We start from the raw sequence: 20,508 nt of genomic DNA, 5'->3' as shown, positions 1-20,508 counted from the left end.
GTGCAAGCGACCCTACAACGAGGGGGGGCCCTCTGGACTCCCACCCGCCTCCGTTCGCAGTATGCCAGGCGGGCTACACTGCAGGGCTGGCGTGAGGCCCCGGTCCAGCCGCAGCGCCCGCCTCCTGAACTGCTGGACAGCTCTGTGGGCAGTTCGAGCCCCCACCACCCCCCACTGGACAGGGGCTGGGCTCCATGGTCCCTAGCCCCGCGGTTCGGATGATGGGGAGGACTGTAATGGGCACAGCTGCATTCAATATTTGCATCGTCAGGACAATTTTGGAGGGGGGGGGGGACTCAACTCGGAATCTCGCGGCACAGAGTGAGTGTGTGCTTGGTCACTCTTCTCTTTCTTTTCTCTGTGATCCCCAGGCCCGTAGAGAAGCGGAGTATAGAACGGCCCTCGCGCTCATTGAGTCTTCTCATTTACACCGGCGCTCTCTATGGTTTTCAGCGCAGGCGCAGAGCCCGGTGCAGGCGGGGCTGCTCTCGGAGGTGTGCGAGTGGACCATGGAGAAGGGTAGGCGTAGAGCGGCCCCTCGGCACGCGCGCGCCTGGGCCCTTCGGCGCAGGCGCCGTGGGCCGGCGCGGCGGCCATTTTCTTTTTTTTTTTTTCTGGCGGCGGCCGCTCTGAGGGAGGATGGAGCCCGGCGGGGGCCGCCGCGAGAAGCCGCCTCCGGGCCCAGGCCCGGGCCCTCCGCCTCAGGGCACGCCGCCCAAGGCCAAGGACGGCCCCGGAGGGAGCGCGGGAGGCAGCGGCGGCAGCGGCAACAGCCGCCTGGAGAAGGCCAAGCAACGGGCGGCCCAGCAGGAGCTGAAGCAGCGCCAGAGAGCCGAGGTGGGCGGGGGCTACGAAGAGGAGGAGGGGAACTGGCCACGCCCACCCGCGGCCTGACCGGCGGGACTCCCTGCCACCCGGTGGTCACCGCACCTCCGACCGGGCTTCTCTGAGACCCCCCGTTTTCATTCCCTCATGATTTTAACAAGGAATTAAACAAAAAAGATGCCAGTCATCCCCCCTGCAAAAAAAAAAAAAAAAAAGGAACGAAGAAAAGTTACCTTTTTGCACTAGAATTCCCAGAATTAATATGGCTTCTGAGATTTGTGGGCTTTTTTTTTTTTTTTTAAAGCCAAACAGAGCTACGGCCAACCCATTTTCCAAGTCATCCCATTTTCCAAGCATCGGCTGAGGCCGTCTGTTGGGAAGATCAACGACATGGCTTTGCCCTTGTTTACTCACCCAGCGCCCTGTGTGTCACTCCAGTCACAACATCACGCTGTTCCAGGTGCCTCCCCCCCCCCCGGTTCCCTGGCTGTGTTTCTAAAGGTGGGCTCAGCTCAATCCACTGGGAAGACTCAGAGCTCAGATGGGGAAATCGGCATCATGGGCCAGAAGTCTGTTCTTTTTCAAAAAAAAAAAAAAAAAGATGGATAAAGTTGATGTGGGAATACAACTCCCATGTGCCCCAGCCTCCCCATCCAGGGGTGAGGAAAAGTGGGAGTGGAGGAGCCCCGAGAGCAGCCTAGCCCTGCCTTTAAAAGGGCCCGGCAGAGCCACAGGGGGACCCACAGCCGCCTGGAGGAGCCGAGAGGGCACCCGCCTCCCTCCAGGGGGTTGGCAGGGCTTTTTCCCTCCAAGCCCACGGCCTTCTCTCCCTGTGTGGGCACGCTTTGTGGCTCTGTGGCACCTGAGACCGCCAGGTGAGCTTTTACAGGACAAAACTGGGATAACAGGCGTATGATATCTCTATCTGGGACCCCGTATTGCAGGGCAGGAATCAACAACTCATTAGCTCTTTAGATTTGGGGCTGTCATGTGGATCATCCCATGTACGTACGCATGCCAGCCTTTGCCCTGGTTGTGCCCCCGCGCCAGCTGGGACGCTGTGCCTCAGACCGCGTCAGCCTTTATGGGCACATTTAGCAGATTCCCTAATCTCCATCTCTGGATAATTTGGGGGGGGGGACCAAAAACCATGAATGTTGCCCTCAGGCCTCATCCAGAGGTTTATTTGCATTCACCCAGATGGCTTTCTGAGGGGGTTTAGAGGCCGGAGAAGCGGAGCTGCCATTTCTGATCGTGGGGCGGTGGCGTATCTTGCTTTTGTAATCCCCGGACGTCTCCTTTGCCACACAGATCTATGCCCTCAATCGTGTCATGACAGAACTGGAGCAGCAGCAGTTCGATGCCTTCTGCAAGCAGATGCAGGCTTCCGGCGAGTGAGCGCTCCTGCAGGCCGCCCTGGACGGGAAGTTGTTTTCTCCAGAGGGACTTTTCGGGACGGCGACTGGAGCTTTCCCCACGGTTGGACCAGAGAGCTGTAAGTGGGGAGGGGGCAGACAGCCTTTGCCTTTTGACCCCCCCAGGACCGGCAGACTCTGCTCTTTGCCTCTGAGCCACAACCGGAGGCTCCCCCTGCATCCAGGCACCCACCTCTGGCAAATCCTCTCCCCTGGTCTTTTCGCCAGTCCTTTGCTCCAATGGGAGAGTCTCTCGCCTTGTTTTCACACGTTGTCCTATTTATGGATATGTTGGTTTGACAAGTGAAGGGATTTTGAGGAAATGTTAATAAAAGTGTGCTGTGTGCTATGTTGAGAACTTCCTCAACCTAGTGAATTCCGAGGGGGGGCAGGGGGATGTCTGCAACCCTGGGTGGAAAGGGTGGTTTAAAATCTTACTAGTCCCCGGTTGGGATGGTCAGACTGAATGTGTAGGGATATATTCTCTAGGCTGGAAACTGGTTGGTTTAACATAAAAGAGGAACACCAGGGTGAAAGAAGACTGAAGTACTACAGAGTAAGAACAGGAGGGGTGGGATGGCTTAGAAGAGCGGTGCTGAATAAGTCTTACATCACAGTGCTGCTCCTAAAAGCATAAATGCCTTCAAGGACCCCTTACTTTTTTGCCCATGGAACACTTGGCAGTCAGGTACTCTGCACCTGGCTGTGGAGGTTCCATTCAGTTGTCGAGGCCAATAGACAAATTCACGGAAGTCTGTTTCATTTTAAAGCTGTGGAAACGATAAGTGTGTCTTGCAGTGGAGAAATCTAGTGTGTGTGTCTGTGTGTATCCTGAACTTTTTGCTCTTCACTTCAGTGGATGAGAGTGGCTGGAGTGGTTTAGGTCTGTGGCTGCAGAGCCAGAGATTTGGAGTTTGATTCCCCCAATGCGCCTCCCTGATAGAGGCTGGGCTTGGATGATCAATGGGGCCCCTTCCAGCTCTGCAGTTTAAAGATTATTATTATTTCGTTGGGTCCTACTGTTTACGGAAAGAGAAAAATTTCTCGTGTATCTGCTTTCTCCTCGTCAAAAAGAATTTTTATATGCCTCATTGGGCTCCCCCTGCCTTGTCCTGGGCCTTCAGCCATAGCACTTTCAAGACAGGCCTGTTTTCCCCCTGGGCAATGTCTCTACTTTTTTATCTTGCAGCCAGGAGATTTGGGCTATTGTAGTCCAACAAAGTAACTTTTCCGAGTTTTGTTCCCATCAGTAACTGGAACAGGCCAGTTAGTCCAAGAGAATTGATTCTGTTGTGCTTGTCTACAGCTTCTCGTGCCCCCACCTTCCTGGATCCTCTTTCTCTCTCTCTTTCCAAGCAAATACCCCATAGCTTGGCTTCTCAACATACCATCTCCCACAAAGCCAAAACAGCAAAAATCACAAGAAATGGATTTTCATTTTTGTTTTTTTCAAACGTTTATTTCCCAAGAAAGACACAAGAACGTTAGCTTCAAGTATAGTTTTTTAACAACACATAATTAATTTCTCTAGTCTCAGATCATACAAGTATAGGAAGGAAATATCATTTTTCACTATCCTGATCGATTTTTAAAAAATAAATAAATATCCACCGTGCTTCCTGACACAAGACTTTGGGTTTCTCTAAGATCTAGACCAACTATTCCACCGGGCTATGACCTGGCAGGGGAAAAGCCAGGCCTTTTAAATAGGCGAGCCTTCAGATAACAAATGGTTTCACTGTCTCTTCCCCTGTTATTTGGACGCAAGGTACTGAGCACAGTAGTGGGCAAGGGGTGTCCGCCGTTGTCCCGTGTCTGTGGGGGATCGTGTCCCCTCCACCCCATTGAAAAAGACATCCAGCAGGTGAGACCCCCATGTAAAAAACATGTCTCTCTGCCGTTAAATGACTCCATTGTTCTCCATCTCCTCTCTCGTTGAGGACAGGGTACTAACCCCATCGTGGCTGAAAAAAACACATTTGTTCAAAAAGCTTGTCCCTGTGGCGCAGAAGGCTCTAATCTCAGGGGCTTCTCCATCCTCCTGTGCTGCCTGTTTTTTGACTTGCCTGCGCCCAAGCCCCGTATGTCCCCTGCAACATTTTCACCTGTCGCGGACGCAGCCACCCGCCCCCACAGTGACGGGAAAGGACTGTGGAGTCTGAGTGCTGAATCCAATCACCGGCCTCTCCCACTTTTCATTTCTACGGGTCACAGCCAAGAGACCCTTGCCCCTTGCCTTCTAAGCTGTGAAGGAAGAGACACCTTTGGAGCAGAACGTGTTCCCAGAAGTGCTGGGATGGGCCCCACTTCCCTCGCCACCTCTTGGGAGACACAAGGGGTCTCATCCTGGCTCTCTACAGAAGTGGCCATACAAGGCTGTACCATATTTGCCAAGAGCCAGATTCCACTCTTTGTTTTCATAGTACAGTACAGTTCTAAGTGTGAGATCAGCAGAACCTCCCACTGCATTCTCAAGATCTTGCATTACATGGGAAATGAACACACGCCCTCCATTCCCAAGACCCGTCTCCAGTACCCTCATTTCATGCAGGTTTCATCAGAGAGGGCTCAACCTACAACCAGGGAAAGGAAACCTTAGCCCTTCGGAACCCCCCCAACATTTGCCATCAAGGGGAGGAAGGGGGGAAGCTCAGCATTTTGGTCACCAAAGGGGAACGGGTGCTCCCTCCCTTCCTCCACGCCAGCATTTGGTCCCGTCAGCAGCAAGATTTCCTTCTGCTGTGTTGTAGTGGTTCTCTTAAAAGTTGTAAACGAGCTAGTCTGTGTGCACCAGACAAGCCCTGCCCGGTTCCTGTCAGAAACAAAGATGCAAACGGAGGATGCAGAAACGCATACGGCACCGATCCAGAGTGAGGAGTGCTGAACACTGGCACGAGAGGCAAGATTTTCACATCCAGTCCTTTTTAAAAAATACCCACTGAATATAAATTGTAAACTAAAAACCCCAAATCTTAAAAAAGCTATTTTTCCTCTTAAAATCTATACAATGCTTTATACAAATCATTATAGAATATATATATATATATAAAGACATCTGTACATGTTTTTATCTACACTGAAAGATGAGACTTAAAGGGTTTGCCCATCAGCTGCTCCCCAGGCACCCTCCTGCCCTGGGGCAGAGACCACGAAGAGACCTCACAGCCACTTACGGTCAAGTCAGAAGTGTGAAAAGCTTTAGTAAGGTTTAGGCAAGGCATGGAAGCACAGCCGGAGCAGCCGGGCTTCCGCGGACTCTTAAGACAAGCGGCCCCAGTGACGGCATGGCGGTGCGGTCATCCACGCGGGATCCCTCCCCCAGATGAGATTAGACCTTGTGACTCCACAGAGCGGAAGGGAAGATGATGTACGAGGTGGACCAAATCAGGTAGTAGAGCGAGGCCAGGTAGGAGGCGGCAAAGAAGACCATCAAGACACCTGCAACAGCCCAGACGGAGCGAGATCTTAAACGAAGGAATATTTGACAATCGTACGCACACACAAACACTCACTAGGAAAATAAACACACATGCTATCTTGGAGACTAAACCGGTTTCCATGAGGACACAGGAAATGTCGAGAAGGGATGCTGAGTTTTTATGAGAACTGCCAAGAACAGAAACCGATGCTACTGCAGGTAGTACAGTGTAAAACATCAACAAACCACACAATACAAAGCAACAGTAAAAACAGTGTATGTAGGCCACGCAAGGGAAACTAATGACCCCTATTTAAGTTGTAAACATTACCAGGATATAAAATGTGAGTTATCATTTCCTACACTCCTTCCTTTGTCTCTGAAATGAGTGCTTCACGTCCCATGCTGTTGCTCAAAGTTTTCCAAACAGCTAGCACACAGGATTCTATTCAGGGTCTGGGGAACCTTGTGCTGGTCCACAGTTCCCATCATAGCCCCAGAGAGAAGGGTCAGCTGGGTTGATAGGAGAGACAGTCAACCCCACCTGAACGGCGCTAGGTTGAGGGGGGCTGCGTTAGCCTCGGCTGCATTTGATGTTCTCGCAGCCTCCTCTGCTCTCTTACTGTTTGCTGTCTGCCCGCCAGGAGGCGGCTGTGAGCCACTTCCTTGACCAAACAGCCTCAGCTCCCCTGCTGAGTGGGAATCAAACAGCTGACATTCAATGGGCAGTCCAGAGTCCACATGACTCTCCCAGTTTCCGTTTCTCTCTGTCTCAGGGGTTAGCAAAGTGCACCCTCTGGACTTGAGAAATAGCACTAACCCCACTGATCTAAACAAACAAACAAACAAAACCGTAAACATTTCCAAGCCCAGCAATTCACCCATGGAAGATAACGCAAACTGCTGTGGAGACCACTGAGCCAGTCCAAAGGCTGCCTGAATCCTTACAAAACCACACAGACATTTACTTTCTTTTTTTAAAAGTAATGTTCTCGCAAGCCCAAGTAGGGGAAGCATGGTGGCCCTTCTTCATTTACAGCCGCCTTTCCCCACATTGCCAGCCCCCTCCCGGAGTGTCTTGGTCTACGATCCCCACCTTCCGACCACCCAGTTCTGTGCCGGCCCCCGGGCCCTTTCCGCACTCACCTCCGGCGTAGACCACCTTCTTCCACAACTGAGACTCCAGCACCTTATCATGAGGGTAGAAGCCCTGATCCACCATGAAAAGGATCATGACCATGGCGACCACACGCAACACCAGAAGGTTGCCCCCCGTTAAGAGGTAGGTGGCCGCCAGCACGGAAGCCCCGTATGGGCATGGAAGCCCCCGGTACATGAAGGGGACTCCTGTGGAGCAGAAAGAGAGAGAGAAAGAGAGAAAGATGATACTTGAGTGGCTCCAGAAAAAGAATTGAGGGAGGTGAAGGAACGGATCTCAAAAACTGCAGAAGCGGAGACATTCAAACAGGATGGGGCTTGAAGGAGGATCGGGGAAGTGCTCCCGAGTTTTGGCAGAGGGGGCCAGCATGGAAGAATCCAGAGCCCTTCTTAGCTGTCCCCCAAGTGGGTGTAAGCTTTGCCCCTTCACACTGTCTCCACTCCCTTCCTCCTGACACCGTCCTCTGATGACTTCCCCAATTTTGTCTGGGTCTCTCGTCCCCACCCCTTTTTCATTCTAGAAGACAAAAAATGCCTCTCAGACAGATTAGTTCCTGAGGGCAGGAGCTTTTGGCAAGACTTTGCTTTAGGCTAAATACTGTACTTTTTAGCCTTGGGCCCCACCCGCTACTGGAGTGCAACCACTGAGAACCGCCTTGCCTTGGAATTAATAGGTCACTCAGAGGTGCCCTACTTTAGCCCTAGAGGGAACAAGGACATACTTTCATTAGTGCAATTAATTTTTCCCCACTGAAACAATTGTTTCTGCTCAATCAGAGGCTGAAACACCTCTACTTTTTGGCAACAATGGTTAAAAAAAAAAAAAACTCTTAAAGCCAAAGGCAAATTCCAGAATTGCAGCCCCACGCGGTCGTGTTGAACCAGAGTCTCTCTGAACCCTGGCAATGGTCCTGAGGAACTCACCACTGGAAAAGAAACAGAGGCGGGTGAAGACGGCCATGACGTACACGATCACCAGAAGCCCATCGAGGACCCCCCGGGCTTGGAGGAGCAAGGCGGTGGCCAGGCCGAAGGAGGTGAAGTCAGCAAAGTCGTCCAGCTTAGCTCCTGGAAAGCCCGACAAAGACTCTCGTGAGGCCAGGCAGGCGGAGGGGGGAGCCCTAGGGAGGGAGGGAGGCCCTGCAAGACGGGAGCCAGCATCACCCTGGGAGGGGACTTCTTCTGGACTACACCTTCCAGAATCCCCCAGCTAGGAGCGTCCGGAGGATCCTGGGAGTTCTAGTCCACAAGAAGCAACTCTTCCCAGCTGTTGGAAAGCTCCTGAGCAGCTAGCGACTGGGGAGTAAGTCCTGACCACTGGATGGTGGCCGTTTGGCGCTGTTAAGGCAGAAGACAGGAGTGGGTCTTGATGTGAGAGACGGTGGAGTGTAGTCACTAAGAGTGCTGGATTGGGACACAGGAAATCCAGGATTGCAGTCATCCTCCCCCCATTCTTCTGAGCCATAAAACTCTCAGGGTGACTGGGGCCACATGGTGCCAGGCCATCCTTGTGGGGTTGCTGTGACCCTCGAGGGAAGAGGGGCGGCGCCACTGACCCCGCCTTGAGCTCACAGGGGCAAAAAGGGAGGGTTGCCAGGGGAGGCCTGCCCTTCATTTCCCCCTTGCTCTGTTACTTCTGAAGGGCAGCCTCCTGATGCCCTCACCCCCATTGCAAGGAAGCACCTTTATAGGGCATTTCCAATTTCCCGGCGGTATCCTTAACAACGCAAGTGGACAGAGCGCCTCTCAAGAGTGCCTCTGCTTCGGGGGGGGGGGAAGGGAGGTCTGCTCGGCCTCTTCGGCCACGGAGAGAGGCCACAAAGGGCAACCACACGCGAAAGCTGGACTCACCCAGGGCAGAGCAGGCGTTGAGGTGCCTGGCAACGGCTCCGTCGGCGAGGTCCAACAAGAACCCACTCAGGACCAGCCAGCAGGCGTAATGGTAGTGCCTTTGCAGCCAGAGAGACAAAAAGAAAACCCATGAACCACCAGGGTGGCCCTTCGGAGAGGCCCCCCTGTGCAGGGCCAACATTGCTTCCCAAGAGGTCCCTCCTGTAACGTGCCTGGCACTAGCTTGGAGGAGGACTTCCCCCCTGCCGCCGCCGCCCCCCAGCCCCAAGAGGTTTGCCAAGGGCTCTAGAAAGACGCCCGAAGCTCAGGAAGCGCTGGAGAGGTTGATCAATTCCCAACTCCCAGAACCAAAATGAGGAAACAGAAAGAAAAAGATAAAAAAATGAGAGCAAGGCGCCCCTCCCTCCCTCCCTGCACAGCGGCCCATGGGCCTCCGAGGTGTCCTGCTGGGTTCTCTTAAGAGAGGCCAACTTTCTCCCGAGCCAGCGGTTCCTACCCATTCAGGCTGCAGAGGACGGAGGAGAGGCCCACCACAAGGTTGGCGATCGAGATCAGGTTGGCCACGTTCTTCCGCGTGAACTCCACCACCTGGGCCCGCCCGGTCTGCTCGCTGAGGAAAAGCTGCTTGGTATAGTGATATATACCTGGAGGTCAGAGGGCAGAGAAAGGGTGTGAGGACAAGCGAGGTCGCTGGGCTGCTGTGTTTTCCTGGGCCAAGCGGAAAAGCTGTTTAAGGCAGAGCGTCCAGAAAAAAAAAAGGAGGCCGGCCAGCGGTGGATTAGGGTGGCCGCGTTAATTCCACCCCCTGCCATCTGCAAATCCCGTAAAGGGATGGTTGGAAAGTCGGTAAAGAAAGTGCAAGCTAAGTGCGGAGGGTCTCTCATTACGTGAGCAGCCTGGCTTGAGAGGAGAGCCTTGTCCGTTTCCGGAGAAGGATGAGGGCTGCCTCGCTGGTCTTGACCAGAGCCAAGAGTCTGTCCGTCGCCTGGCCGTTTCAGAAGTTGCCTTTAAGGTCCGCTCAGAACGAAGGCAAGGTTTGGGCAAGGAAGCTTTCCTGGAGATCCGGGAAGCCTGGGTGTGGTTTCTTTAAAGTCTCCCGACACCCCGATTTTGACTTCCTTGAGCCTCTGGGCTGCTCAGGCTACCTCTGTGGCTCTGTCCTGCCCGGCCAGGGATACCCCAGCAAAGCCGAGCATGTTTCGGGCAGCCTTCATGCTTTGTCGGCTTGGTTTAAAGAAAGATACGCCACTTCCCAAAAAGCCTTCTTAGGCAGGCCGGGGATTATCCCGTCTCCTGGCTTCAGGCAACTTCTCAGCCACGTTCATTATAATCATATAATAATAATCTCAGAACCGCGGGGCTGGAAGGGACCGTCTGGAGTGGGGAATCGAACTCCCAACCTCAGTGGCCTAAACCACCGAGTTCACCAGTAGTTCACTTAGCCCTTTGATCGGCAAGGACTGTAGTCTCAGCAAAATCTCGCTTTCCAGCTTTTTTTGAGAGAAACCTTCCCCAGTTCACCCTCTATAACAGCAGGATAGGTTTACAGAAACAAGCCACGGTGTGAGACCACAAGCCACCACCCCCCTCCGAGAGGCAGGATTTCCTTGAGCAAACCACGTTTGCACACTGAGCCAGAAGACCCCAAGGTAGCCAAGACGCAGGGCCACGTGCAACGTTACAGCTGTACTAGTGCTTCTTCCCTCCCTTAGCATTCACCGAGCCTCCCGCCATGGCCACCCACCAGAGTTTCATACATGCAAAAATAGAAATATTTCTCATTTTTATATACATAAAAAAGCATCTCCAGGTAAACGATGCTTCTCCTCCATCCCTTACCCCGACATCCCCTCTAGAGTTTACAATTTCTTGTTATGATATATTTATATATAGGCTCCCACCCAACCAACCCATCCATGTCGCTGTTCGGTTAAAGAAACGACTAACACCCTCCCAGCTCGTCCAGTCTAACCCTCTTCATTTATTTAATCCACCCCAGAAAAAAAAGGGCTACTCTGTAGAGAAAGTGTGAGAAGGGACATATCCTACTAGTGTGTTTTGCACCCTGCCCTGGGCGTATTTCCGAATCCCGGAAAGGTCATGAGATCCTTCATCTGAAAGAAAACAGCAGATCAGAGCAAAACAACATCCAAAAAAAGAAATTTAAAAAAACCCTGATATCAAAATTGAGGAAAATTAAGATATATTCCACAAAGCATCAGTGTGAAACCTTTTAATCTCTGGCCCAGTTCCCCTCCCTATCCCATAAGCTCCCCTCCCCATCCCCACCGGCTACTGCGAGCAGGGAAGGAGACCCTCAAGACGATCCCCCCATTTCGGTTCCAACCCTTGCTGGGGGTGGGTCAGCTCAGTCGAGACCCCCTTGCCCCGTTTGGCTGGTACATCCCAGGCTCAGGAATTTGTGTCCGTTATTTGGGGAAGAAACAGCTTGGTTGTCTTAGACCTTTAATGCTTTGCTTAAAAAAAAAAAGTAAGGCTTAAAAGAAGAGTCGGGAACCTCCAGCCTTGGAGCTGAATCTAGCCCTCTCAGGTCCGTCCCCCCCGGTTGGGAGGATTTCCAACCTCCACCTTTCCCTTGGGTGAAAGGCTCCGTTTGGGCAATTAGAACTTCTAGGTGGAAACGGGCTGACCTTTTTTGAGCCCCCTTTGGCCCACCCACCCACTGAGGGAGGGTAGCGTTCCCCACCAAGCACATTGCTGAAGCGGAATCCGATCCGGGGGCTGAAGGAGGTTCCCCACCCTTGTCTTAAAACCAGGGTTGGAAAACAACAACAACAACCATCAGAAACAGGTTCACAAGAGCAGAAGGGCCAAACCTGGGATGTGCCTTTTCTGGAACCTTGCCTGAAAGGGGATTCCAGCAAAGTGGATTCCCGGCAGAGAGAAGAGGCCTCGCGTTGCGATTCCCTTTCCTTCCTGAACCACCTCTGGTGGGTGACCCAGAAGGAGGGAAGCAGACAAGCGGGAGGAGGAGAGCACGGAGGGCCGTGGTGAATGGAAAGCAGCCTCGTCTGGACTGTCTCGATGAAACGCTGAGTCGGGAGCAGGGCCACCGTAGCCCTTCTCCGGAAGCCCCTTCTAAGTGAGACGCCGGGATCCGTGGATCGCATCAGCCACGGTGGCCGAGCAAGGCTCCTCCCTCCCTCCCTGACCGACTCCTGGCGTGCTCTCGAAGGGCAAAGGGCTGATCCCAGCCCGGGGTTTCATCGCTCTCCTTTTAAAACAGCTCACGCAACGACGCGGGCTGTGGCATCGCCTGCCTTCCGCCCCACGGACCAAAACTAAATCCTCCCACTGCAGAGCTGCTGAGCTCTGGCCACGCTATCCCTGTGTCATTCTCCCACCATCTTCTGCCTCCAGAGCTGACTTTGCAAGCTGAGGACTCCCAAGCAGCCCCAAAAGGCGGTCACTGCTCACCCGGCCCCTCTGCCCTGCAAGGGGCAAGCAGGCAGTGCCCTTTCTTTGAGAATGGCTGTCCCTTAAGGGCAGACAGCGGCCCCTTTCATCTTCCTCTGCTTTGCTGCAACTCAAGATCAAACTCCTTCCCTCTGGTTCTTGTATATCTGGAAATGGAAACCCACGCTGGGGACACAGACCGGATCTTTTCTCCCACTGAAAGGGTCTTTTCTCTCTCCCCCCCCCCGCCTCCATGCATGTAATGAATCACAATTAATACAGACAGCAATATACATTCTTTTAACTGCAGACAGTTTCCTTTTAAAAAATGCAGTCAAAGAGGCAGATGGGGGACCCTCCATTGGGCCCAAAAATGGCTGTTCAGGATGGGAGTCATGTTAGAATGGCAAACACTGCCCCAAAGCCCAGGATCCGAGGTGTGCCGTTCAAGAGCCCAGGACGAGAGATGCTCCCGGCCCTTGACCTGGCATTAAAAAGAAAAAAACCCACCAGGTTCCATTTCTGTCACACATAGACCTCCAACCTGCTGCCCCCTAAAAGTTCAAGATTCGTTCATCCAGGAAATCTCTGTGGAAGAACCAGGGAGTCAAAATCTCCTTCGGCGCAAACCACTCTCGCTTGGGGTGGTTGTTTGCAAAGCAAGGGATGCTCCCTTCGCCAGCCTGAAGGCGTTTTTTGACATCTCAGGGTCATCCTTCTCTCTCCCCCCCCCCCACCAACAGAGCTGTATAGGGATGTATAGGGGTGTGGGGGGGGGGTAGAGAAGCCTTTCCCCTGCCCAGTCCTCCCCAGGCAGAGAGATGAGGTGGCGGCTGCGGGTCAGAGAGAAAGCAGGAAGGGCAGTATGTGTGTGTGGGGGGGGGGTCTGAGCCCCTAAAGGACTGGGTTCTGGGGGTTCAAGGAAAGGAATGGAGATGGGACAAACAAAAGGAGGGACCAGAGGGTGAGGGGTGGGAGGGTTTATTCTAGAAGGCTTTCCCCAAGCTCTCCTGGGCACGTATATAAAAGAAGACGGCAGCAAAGAAATCCAGCACAGCCGAAAGCCAGCTGAAAGCTGAGCGATCACCCTTGGCAATAGTCAAAGAGACACCACGCTGCTGGATTAGAGATCAGCAGAACCTGGCCTCCTGAACTAGGGGGTGGCCCTGCGGCCACGCTGCTTCCCCCCCTCCCCCAGCTTCGTCTGTGGACCACCACTTTGTGAGCCTCTCGGAAGCAAGGGAGCTGGTTTTAAATCAACCCTTCGGAAGATCCCGTGATCTCCTTTGATCTACGTAAGGAAAATGGTGTGAGCTGGCACAAACCTACCAGAGCTGGGGGAGATTATGCATCTGGACTGCAGATCCCAGGAGATAGTCCAAAAGGAGAGGAACTTTCCGAAGCGCTCTGCTAAACTTGGCAGAACCCCAAGGCAGGGGAAGCGTTGAGCGCCAAAGGAGGCCTGATCCTATGCCAAGGGCCGGCTTTGGAAAAGGAGAAGGGGACGACAGAGGACGAGATGGTTGGACAGGGTCATCGAAGCGACCAACATGAATCTGACCAAGCTCCGGGAGGCTGTGGAAGACAAGGAGGGCCTGGCGTGCTCTGGACCAAGGGGTCACGAAGAGTCAAGAGTCGGACACGACTAAACAACAACAAACCCACTCACAGCCTCGCCCACCTCCCTGTGCTACCTCCTGGATCAGAGCAAAGAACCAGCTGGCCGAGGGGCACGCAGGAGCCCTGTCGAAATAGCTTCATGCTGTGTGAAATTCTGAGGATGCTCTTAAGAGGGAGCGAGCAGCCAAAAGTTGCAGAGCGGAAACACACAGCTCCGCTGTGATGACAGAAGAGGACTAACTCCGACGGGCTCGGCTACGCTGGCAACCCGAGGAGGCAGTTGGAGCGCCTTGCAGAGCGGGAGAGGGGGAGGAGAAAACTCAGGCATTGGGCCAGCGGGCATCCCCACCCACCCTCAGCATACAACACGGGGACAAGGTCTGATGGGGAAATCAAGGCTACCTCCCAGGCTGAGTGGCAAAACCAGGATTGGCGAATCATTTTTCTGAGGCGTGATGGTATAGCAGTAGCGTAGTTCCCACGTATAGAAACTACATGTCCGAGCGCACTGTAAACTCTGGCAGAGCCCTTCAGATCAACCAGAAAAACATCCATGCCATTAGTTTTAAAACAACCACAATGACAAATGACAACAGCCACACACCTGACCAGGCAAGTCCCAATGGGACGCTCCCACCTTTTGAGCTCCCTAATATTATATATCTATAGCCAGGGACGAGAGCAGGAGAGCCCTGACAGGCAGCTGTTTGAGAAGCTTCTCTCCTGCAAGCAGTGGCTTTAGCCTATAGGACTGATTGGCAATTAGCAAGTTAAAAAAAAAAAATCACTGGGATCCCCATCTGGTCAGATTGTTCATAAGCCCGGAAGGACCAATCATGCCCAGGGTCAAAAAGCTCCAAGGAAAACCTTCGAGAACACAGCGGGGGTCGGGAAGAGGGGGTGGTGGTGGTGGTGGAACCAGAGAGGGTAAGAGACAGCAAAAGGGTTTATTCTCAACCTCTCTCCCCCCCCCACCCCACACTGGCTGAGGGAACCCCATGAAAGAGTGACCTCCAAACCACCCCATTCTCAACAGGCCTGGCCAACTTGGCCGTGGCTTCCTTGAGGGAGTCAGCCCATCTCACATTTCGTCTTCCTCTTCTCCTGTTGCCTTCCCCTTTCCCCAGCATTACATTTCCTACTGGTTCCCACAGGATGTTGCCTTTCTGAAACATCCCGGCATCTTTTTTTTTTTAAAGCCTTCTCTGTCCCTGTTTTATCTAAAGTTCTGGGATAAAGCACCTGGCTTCCCAGCCTCTGGGCGCCTCTCAGCAGTGTCAAGGGGTCTGTGGGGGAAGATGGCCTTCGGGGGTTACATTTTAATGCAACCCTCACACTCCTCCCTAAAAGTGGTCAGTGCTGTGGGTTTTGGGGGGGCAGCCCCTCAAAGTCCAAAGAAACCTAGAAGAATGGCTTCCCAGACCCTTGGGAAGAGCCCACCCCCATCGATTGGTACATCTTGCCCACGGATCCCTTGGCAGGAGCCGGAGTTTGCCAAGGTGCTACCGCCACAAGGGAGAAAAATGGATAGAAGCTGATTTCTATCTTTTTTAGGGTAGTTGTTTCCCCACCTGGATTAAAGCTCCCAGAAGCCTCCGCCCTCCACGCATTGTGCTGGCTGGGACTTCTGGGAGTGGTAGTCCAAGAACACCTGGACACCCCAGGTCGGGAAGCCGTGTTCTAACTGAGGAAGTACGATGTTGGGCAGGACGGGGCACAGCGTCAGGCTCTTGGCTTCTTGGGAGCAAAACTCAGGAAGTCTCAGATACACTATCCTGTTATTTTTTGGGGGGAGGAGGGCAAAGAGTGTTTATATATACCTTTCTTTCTCTTTCTTTCCAGGGAGCTCGGCCACCCCCCTCACCTCCAGGCCACCCTCAAGGCTGGCAAGACCTTTGGGTAGGAGGAATGCCCTCTGATCGTCGGTGCCGCCAGCATTTCCCACTAGCCTCTGGACCGCCGTTGCCGGCCAAACTGTTTCTTGACACCCTGATTATGTGTTTATATCTGCCGGCCTGATAGCAAGCCATGGCTCGGACTCTGACCCACAAAAGCTCTTGGTGCTGGAAGCCTCTCTCCCGGGAGGATCTTCGTAGGAGTCTGTTCTGAAAGAAGACCTCCTTTGTTCAACAGCACACGTTCCTAGGTAAGACGCCCGCACTAGACCCGAGTTCTGTGTTGTAAGTTGTGTGGGGGATTTGTTTTGTTTTTTAATCCTTTTGCTGTGAGAAAGCCCCTTTGGCCTCTGCCTGCCCTCGCTGGTTCCCAAGAATGAGTGGGGAGTTGGGGAGAGTGGGGAGGAAAGGAGAGGGGGAGCAGGTTCATTTCCACCCAGAGGAAAAGGAGAGACCGAGAGAGAGAGAGAGAGAGAGAGAGAGAGAGAGAGAGGCCCAGAGGAAGGGCAGCTGAGCTGTTCTCGAGACTCACCAGAGGGAGGCGAAACCATCCACATCTTGGCTGGATGTCAGCTGGACACTTCAGACACTTCTGTAGCTGAAAGGAGAGAGAGAGAGGAAGGAGATGGTCATTGGGAGCTGTTTTCAGTTGGGCAGCTTTTCCAGTTTGTGTTTCTAGCAGCTGAACCCAGGAAGGGGGGGGGTGCAACGGGTGGGCCCTGTAGGTGGTGAAGCCATGAGAGAGAGAGAGAGAGACCTCCAGCCCCCCTGCCTTGGCAAAGGAGCAGTAAAGCACAGCCAGGAAAAGCATGGGGTTGGCATGCATGAAAAAACTTTCAACTGCCTGAGATGTTTTCATCGTTTAGGGAGAAGGAAAAAAAATTTTTTTTCCTGTGTAGGAAAGTAACAGACATTTGTAAATGAGTAACAGAGAAAGCGTATGGGGAGATCTTTCTCTTTCTGTTTCTTAGAATGCCAGAGCCAAACAGAGGCGGGAAATTCACCACCCAAGAAAGGTAGAAAAGCCTCTTCCTGCGCCCCAGAGAATAAACCCACGGGACTCCCTTCCACAAGAGGTGGCCGTGGGGAAGACAGCTTTTGGGGGCCAGGGAACCCAGAGGACTCGGTTGGGTTCTTGGGAAGAAAGGGGGGCGGGGGGTCCAAAACCCATTGCTGGGGGCACGACACCCTTACGAGCCACCAAAAGGCCACCGAAAGAGGCAATGCTTTCACCTTCTTCATCAGCCTTGGGTGATTCTAAACGCAGGAGGAGGCTGTGTTGGTTTGATGGGTGGAGCAGCCCCCCCCCATCCTCGCCAGTAAAAAACCGCCAACAGAGGGAACCCGTGAGCTCAGCCTGTAGAAAGTGGAAGGTCACCAGAGATGCAGGTGGTCCTCCGTGCTAGAGCATCTATCTCTCCCCCCCCTCTGTTTTTTTTCTCAAGTGACCCTTAATTCGCTGCCCTTTGACTTTGTTAGAGGGCTTCATCAGCAGGTTTGGGGTTCCTTCTCCCTGCACTGCCTCCAGAAAGTTTTCCTGAAGAAACACAAACCTAAATCCATGTTTCCAGAGTGGTTTCTCCCCTTTCGCAGCCCCACGTGCAGGACTAGCCCACGGCACTGTCCCAGCATACATGCCCTATGCCCACAGGCGGGACCCAGGTTCTTCCATCTCTTCTCAGGGCTCCCCCCCCCCTCGGAGCAGTTCTGTGCTCCCTGTCCTGCTCCACGCTCCTTCTGCTGGGGGTTTGGCCCCTGGCCTTCGCCCTTGGCAGCCTGTCTGGTCTCTGCAAAGACGCCGGCCACTGAGTGCAGCTCGCCCGGAGGGGCCTCCTTGGTTCAGCACAAACAGGAGCTGGGACGGCTTTTAGCCACTGCAAGGGGCCTCCTGGTTTAGGAAAGGGCATCCCCCCCCCAGGGAAGAGTGTGTGTGTGTAGCGTCCGAACATCCTGTCCTATGGGCAGAGATTAGCCAGGGGCTCTGTTTGGACAGATCTGTTCCTCCTCCTACTTGTGGCATGCAAACAAACGTGCCGCGCTCCAGACCCGTCTCTCCCGAGGCAGCTACCCTACCCAGCCGCAACACATGTGTGACATTGCCTCCTTGATAAGAGGCAGGCGGCCGACCCTGGCTGAGCCACGGGGCCACGGGCGAGCGTGCTTCTCAAATCCGGGCCGTGGGATGTGGCTTGCTGCAGCTCAGCCGTTCACCCCAGCTGGCCTCGCAGACTGCCCCAGCCTGCTTTTCTGCTTTGTGCCAGCCTCACCACTCCTGGATTGGGGCTGCTGGGCTGCTCCCCAGACAAAGTGGGGAGCGAACCCCCTCCTTGGCTCAGCTGCTCAGAACTGATCCCGAGGTCGTTCGGCCACCGCCAGAATCCCTTCTTCCGGAGAACATAGCGTGTACTCAGGCACGATAGGCAGTGTCGTTTGTGACACCAGATACCAGCTTCAGTGACTGCCCCCCTCACACCAACCCTGTGAGGCAGGCCAGGCTGAGGGAAAGAAAGGAGGGAGTGGCCCCTAAAGCTCCCTGTTTCCACCAGGGTCCCGAGTCTTGGTCCAGCCCCCTCAGCACCCTGCTTCTTTGGGAATGATGGGAATTGCAGTCCAGCCTCGCTGGAGAAGTCACTGGATGGGTGGCAGTGGCGGGGTGTGTGTGTGTGTGTGAGGGAGACTACATGCATGGATCTAGGTGGGGTGTCTATTAGATATTTGTCCGGGCGGATCTTGTGCCATGTCTTGTGTATGTGAGTCACCGACTGGTATTGGTTGGACGTTTATAATTTATTTATTTATTTATTGGATTTTACCCCGCCCCTCTAGACCATGTCTACTTGGGGTGGCTAAAAGGAGGAGAATCTATTTATGCCCTGCCTCCTTCCTCCTGTTGGCTTTCTCACAGCAACCCTGCCAAGGTAGCAGGGGCTGAGAGAGACAGCAAGAGAGCAAGAGAATGGCTGGCCTACTTTCCTGTCTAGTCAGTTCCCTAGCCTAGTGAGCTTCCTGGCCCAGCCCAACATCCTGATCCAGGCCCTTGCCTTTGGAGCCACCTGTCCACCCACCCACCCATCCATGCTCTCCCCCCCCCCCGTCTCTCCTCTCTAGGGTACCAAAGTCCTGCCTGATGTTTCCTCCTGTACCGCCTGAGTTTCTTTTGCCTTTGGGGGAAAAAAATAGTTCTCGGGCACGCAATTATGAAAACGCTGATGAAATAACAAAGGTTTTCATTGGTTAATAACATGATTTGTTAAAAATCCATTAGAAACACCTAATTTAAAAAAAAAGATTAGCTCAAAGAAAAACAGAAAGAAAAGGGCCAGGAGTCAGTCGAAAGAGCAGCACCACCGAGGCTTGGCCTCCGCTCTGACCCGGCCTGCCTGCCTGTTGGAATCAAAGGGCCCTTCTTTGGCTGGCAGTGCCTGCCTGGGCATCCGAGGGGGAGGGCCGCCAGCGCCTGCCTGGCCTGCCAAGGGGGGGGGAGGGCGCTCTGCAGGGGGGGGCGCCAAAGTCTGGGGAGGGGGCGGCTCACCTCCCGGCGATGCCCTTTGCGGCGGCCACGGGAGGGAAGCCCCGGCGAGGGGACGGGCGGGGGTGGAAGGGTTGCTGGCGGCGCCGAGACGCGCGCCCAGCCCGTAAGCCCGGAGGTTTTTGGAACCCCCACCGCTCCGAGCGTGTCCCGCTCCCCCCCCCCGCGGACGACTGCGCCTCCCGTCATCCCAGAGCCTTCCTCCTCCTCCTCCTCCTCCTCCTCCTCCTCCTCCTTCCCCCGAAGGCGGCAGGCCCGTGGCTGGAGCCCCAGCGCGCCCAGGGGGACTTGCTCGTTCCCGGGGCAGAGGCTCCGAGCGGGCTGCCCTCCCTCCCTCCGGGGCCCCCGTCCTCACCGTGGGGTGCTCGATGCTGCCCATTCCCGGGCCGGGCGTCCGCGAGGGCGACCCCCGGCGGCCCCGGCTCCTCTGCGCGGCGGTGGCGGCGGCGCCCCCGGGCGCGTCCCGGGCAGGGAGAAGGGAGGGCCGGGCGGGCGGGCGAGGCGCGCCCGGAGGCCCCGGCCCGTCCGCGGGGAACGAGGGAAGGCGCCCGCCCTACCGCGGGGTCTCTGCCTGCCTGCCTCCCTTGTTGCGTCAAAGGCGCATCACCGCTCGCCGGTCCCTGGCCAGGCTTCCGCGCGGAGGAAGAGGAGGAGGAGGAGGGCAGTCCCGGCGAGGGCCGACCCGACCACGGCGGTCCCCCGAGCATCATCGTCGTCGTCCCCCCCGCCCCCGGCGGCGCGCACTCACCGAGCTTGGTCTCCTTCGGCAAACGCTGCTCCGCGTCTCGGCGGCTCTGGCGGCTTTAGCGGCGGCGGCGCTTTTATGCCGGGCATCATCCCTCGGCCCTCCCCCCTCCGGAAAATTCCACAGGAAGGGGCGGGGCGGGGCGGGGCGGGGCCGGGAGAAAGGCCCCCCCTCCGCCGCCAGACCGAGCTGCCCCCGGTCCCCCCTCCCTCTCCAAGGGTCGGGCCCCGCCGCTGGTCGCCTCCCCCCTCGCCCATCCCTCGCCCATCCCGCTCCCCAGGAAGGAGGAGGAGGAAGAGGGGCCAGGGCCACGCGTCAGCTTCGGGGTCCCGCAGAACGCCTCTTCAAGGGGCCGGTGAAGGCACCGGGGGGGGGGTAGTTAGAGCCCGAGGTCAACTCTTGCCGCTTGTGTGCGGGGAGATAAGCTAGAACTCCAAAAAGCGGTTGGGGGGGGGGAGAACCGTGCACTTTAGCTCAGCGGGGATGGGGTTCACCGAGGCCATGCGCAGACCCTCCTCGGTTTAGTCCCTGCGCCAATCACAGAAAGGTCTCGGGGCGGGGGGGGGCACTGGTCGAGAGGGTCGGCGGGTTTGATTTGGCACAAGGCGAGGGTCTGGGGTGGAGGAAGGAAGGAA

At 55.0% G+C, this 20,508-nt stretch overlaps 2 protein-coding genes across 2 annotated transcripts; one reads left to right on the top strand and one right to left on the bottom strand.

Moving 5' to 3' along the window:
* Positions 1-579: 579 nt before the first annotated feature.
* Positions 580-2,598, top strand: SVBP (small vasohibin binding protein). Its single transcript, XM_020781970.3, has 2 exons — positions 580-837; positions 2,137-2,598. Exons 1-2 carry the CDS (start codon positions 640-642, stop codon positions 2,221-2,223), a joined length of 285 nt encoding a protein of 94 aa, XP_020637629.2. The 5' UTR covers positions 580-639; the 3' UTR covers positions 2,224-2,598.
* A 1,073-nt stretch (positions 2,599-3,671) lies between these two features.
* Positions 3,672-20,000, bottom strand: TMEM269 (transmembrane protein 269). Its single transcript, XM_072977467.2, has 7 exons — positions 19,877-20,000; positions 16,132-16,197; positions 9,164-9,311; positions 8,668-8,765; positions 7,741-7,884; positions 6,805-7,005; positions 3,672-5,678 (listed from the first exon to the last, which is right to left on the bottom strand). The coding sequence occupies exons 2-7, from the start codon at positions 16,154-16,156 to the stop codon at positions 5,569-5,571; spliced, it is 726 nt and encodes a 241-aa protein (XP_072833568.2). The 5' UTR covers positions 16,157-16,197; positions 19,877-20,000; the 3' UTR covers positions 3,672-5,568.
* Positions 20,001-20,508: the final 508 nt, after the last annotated feature.

The sequence above is a fragment of the Pogona vitticeps genome, chromosome 7 (assembly GCF_051106095.1).
Source record: "Pogona vitticeps strain Pit_001003342236 chromosome 7, PviZW2.1, whole genome shotgun sequence".
NCBI lineage: Eukaryota > Metazoa > Chordata > Lepidosauria > Squamata > Agamidae > Pogona > Pogona vitticeps.
Note: the sequence above shows the minus strand (reverse complement) of the source record. Positions and strands in the feature narration are given on the sequence as shown.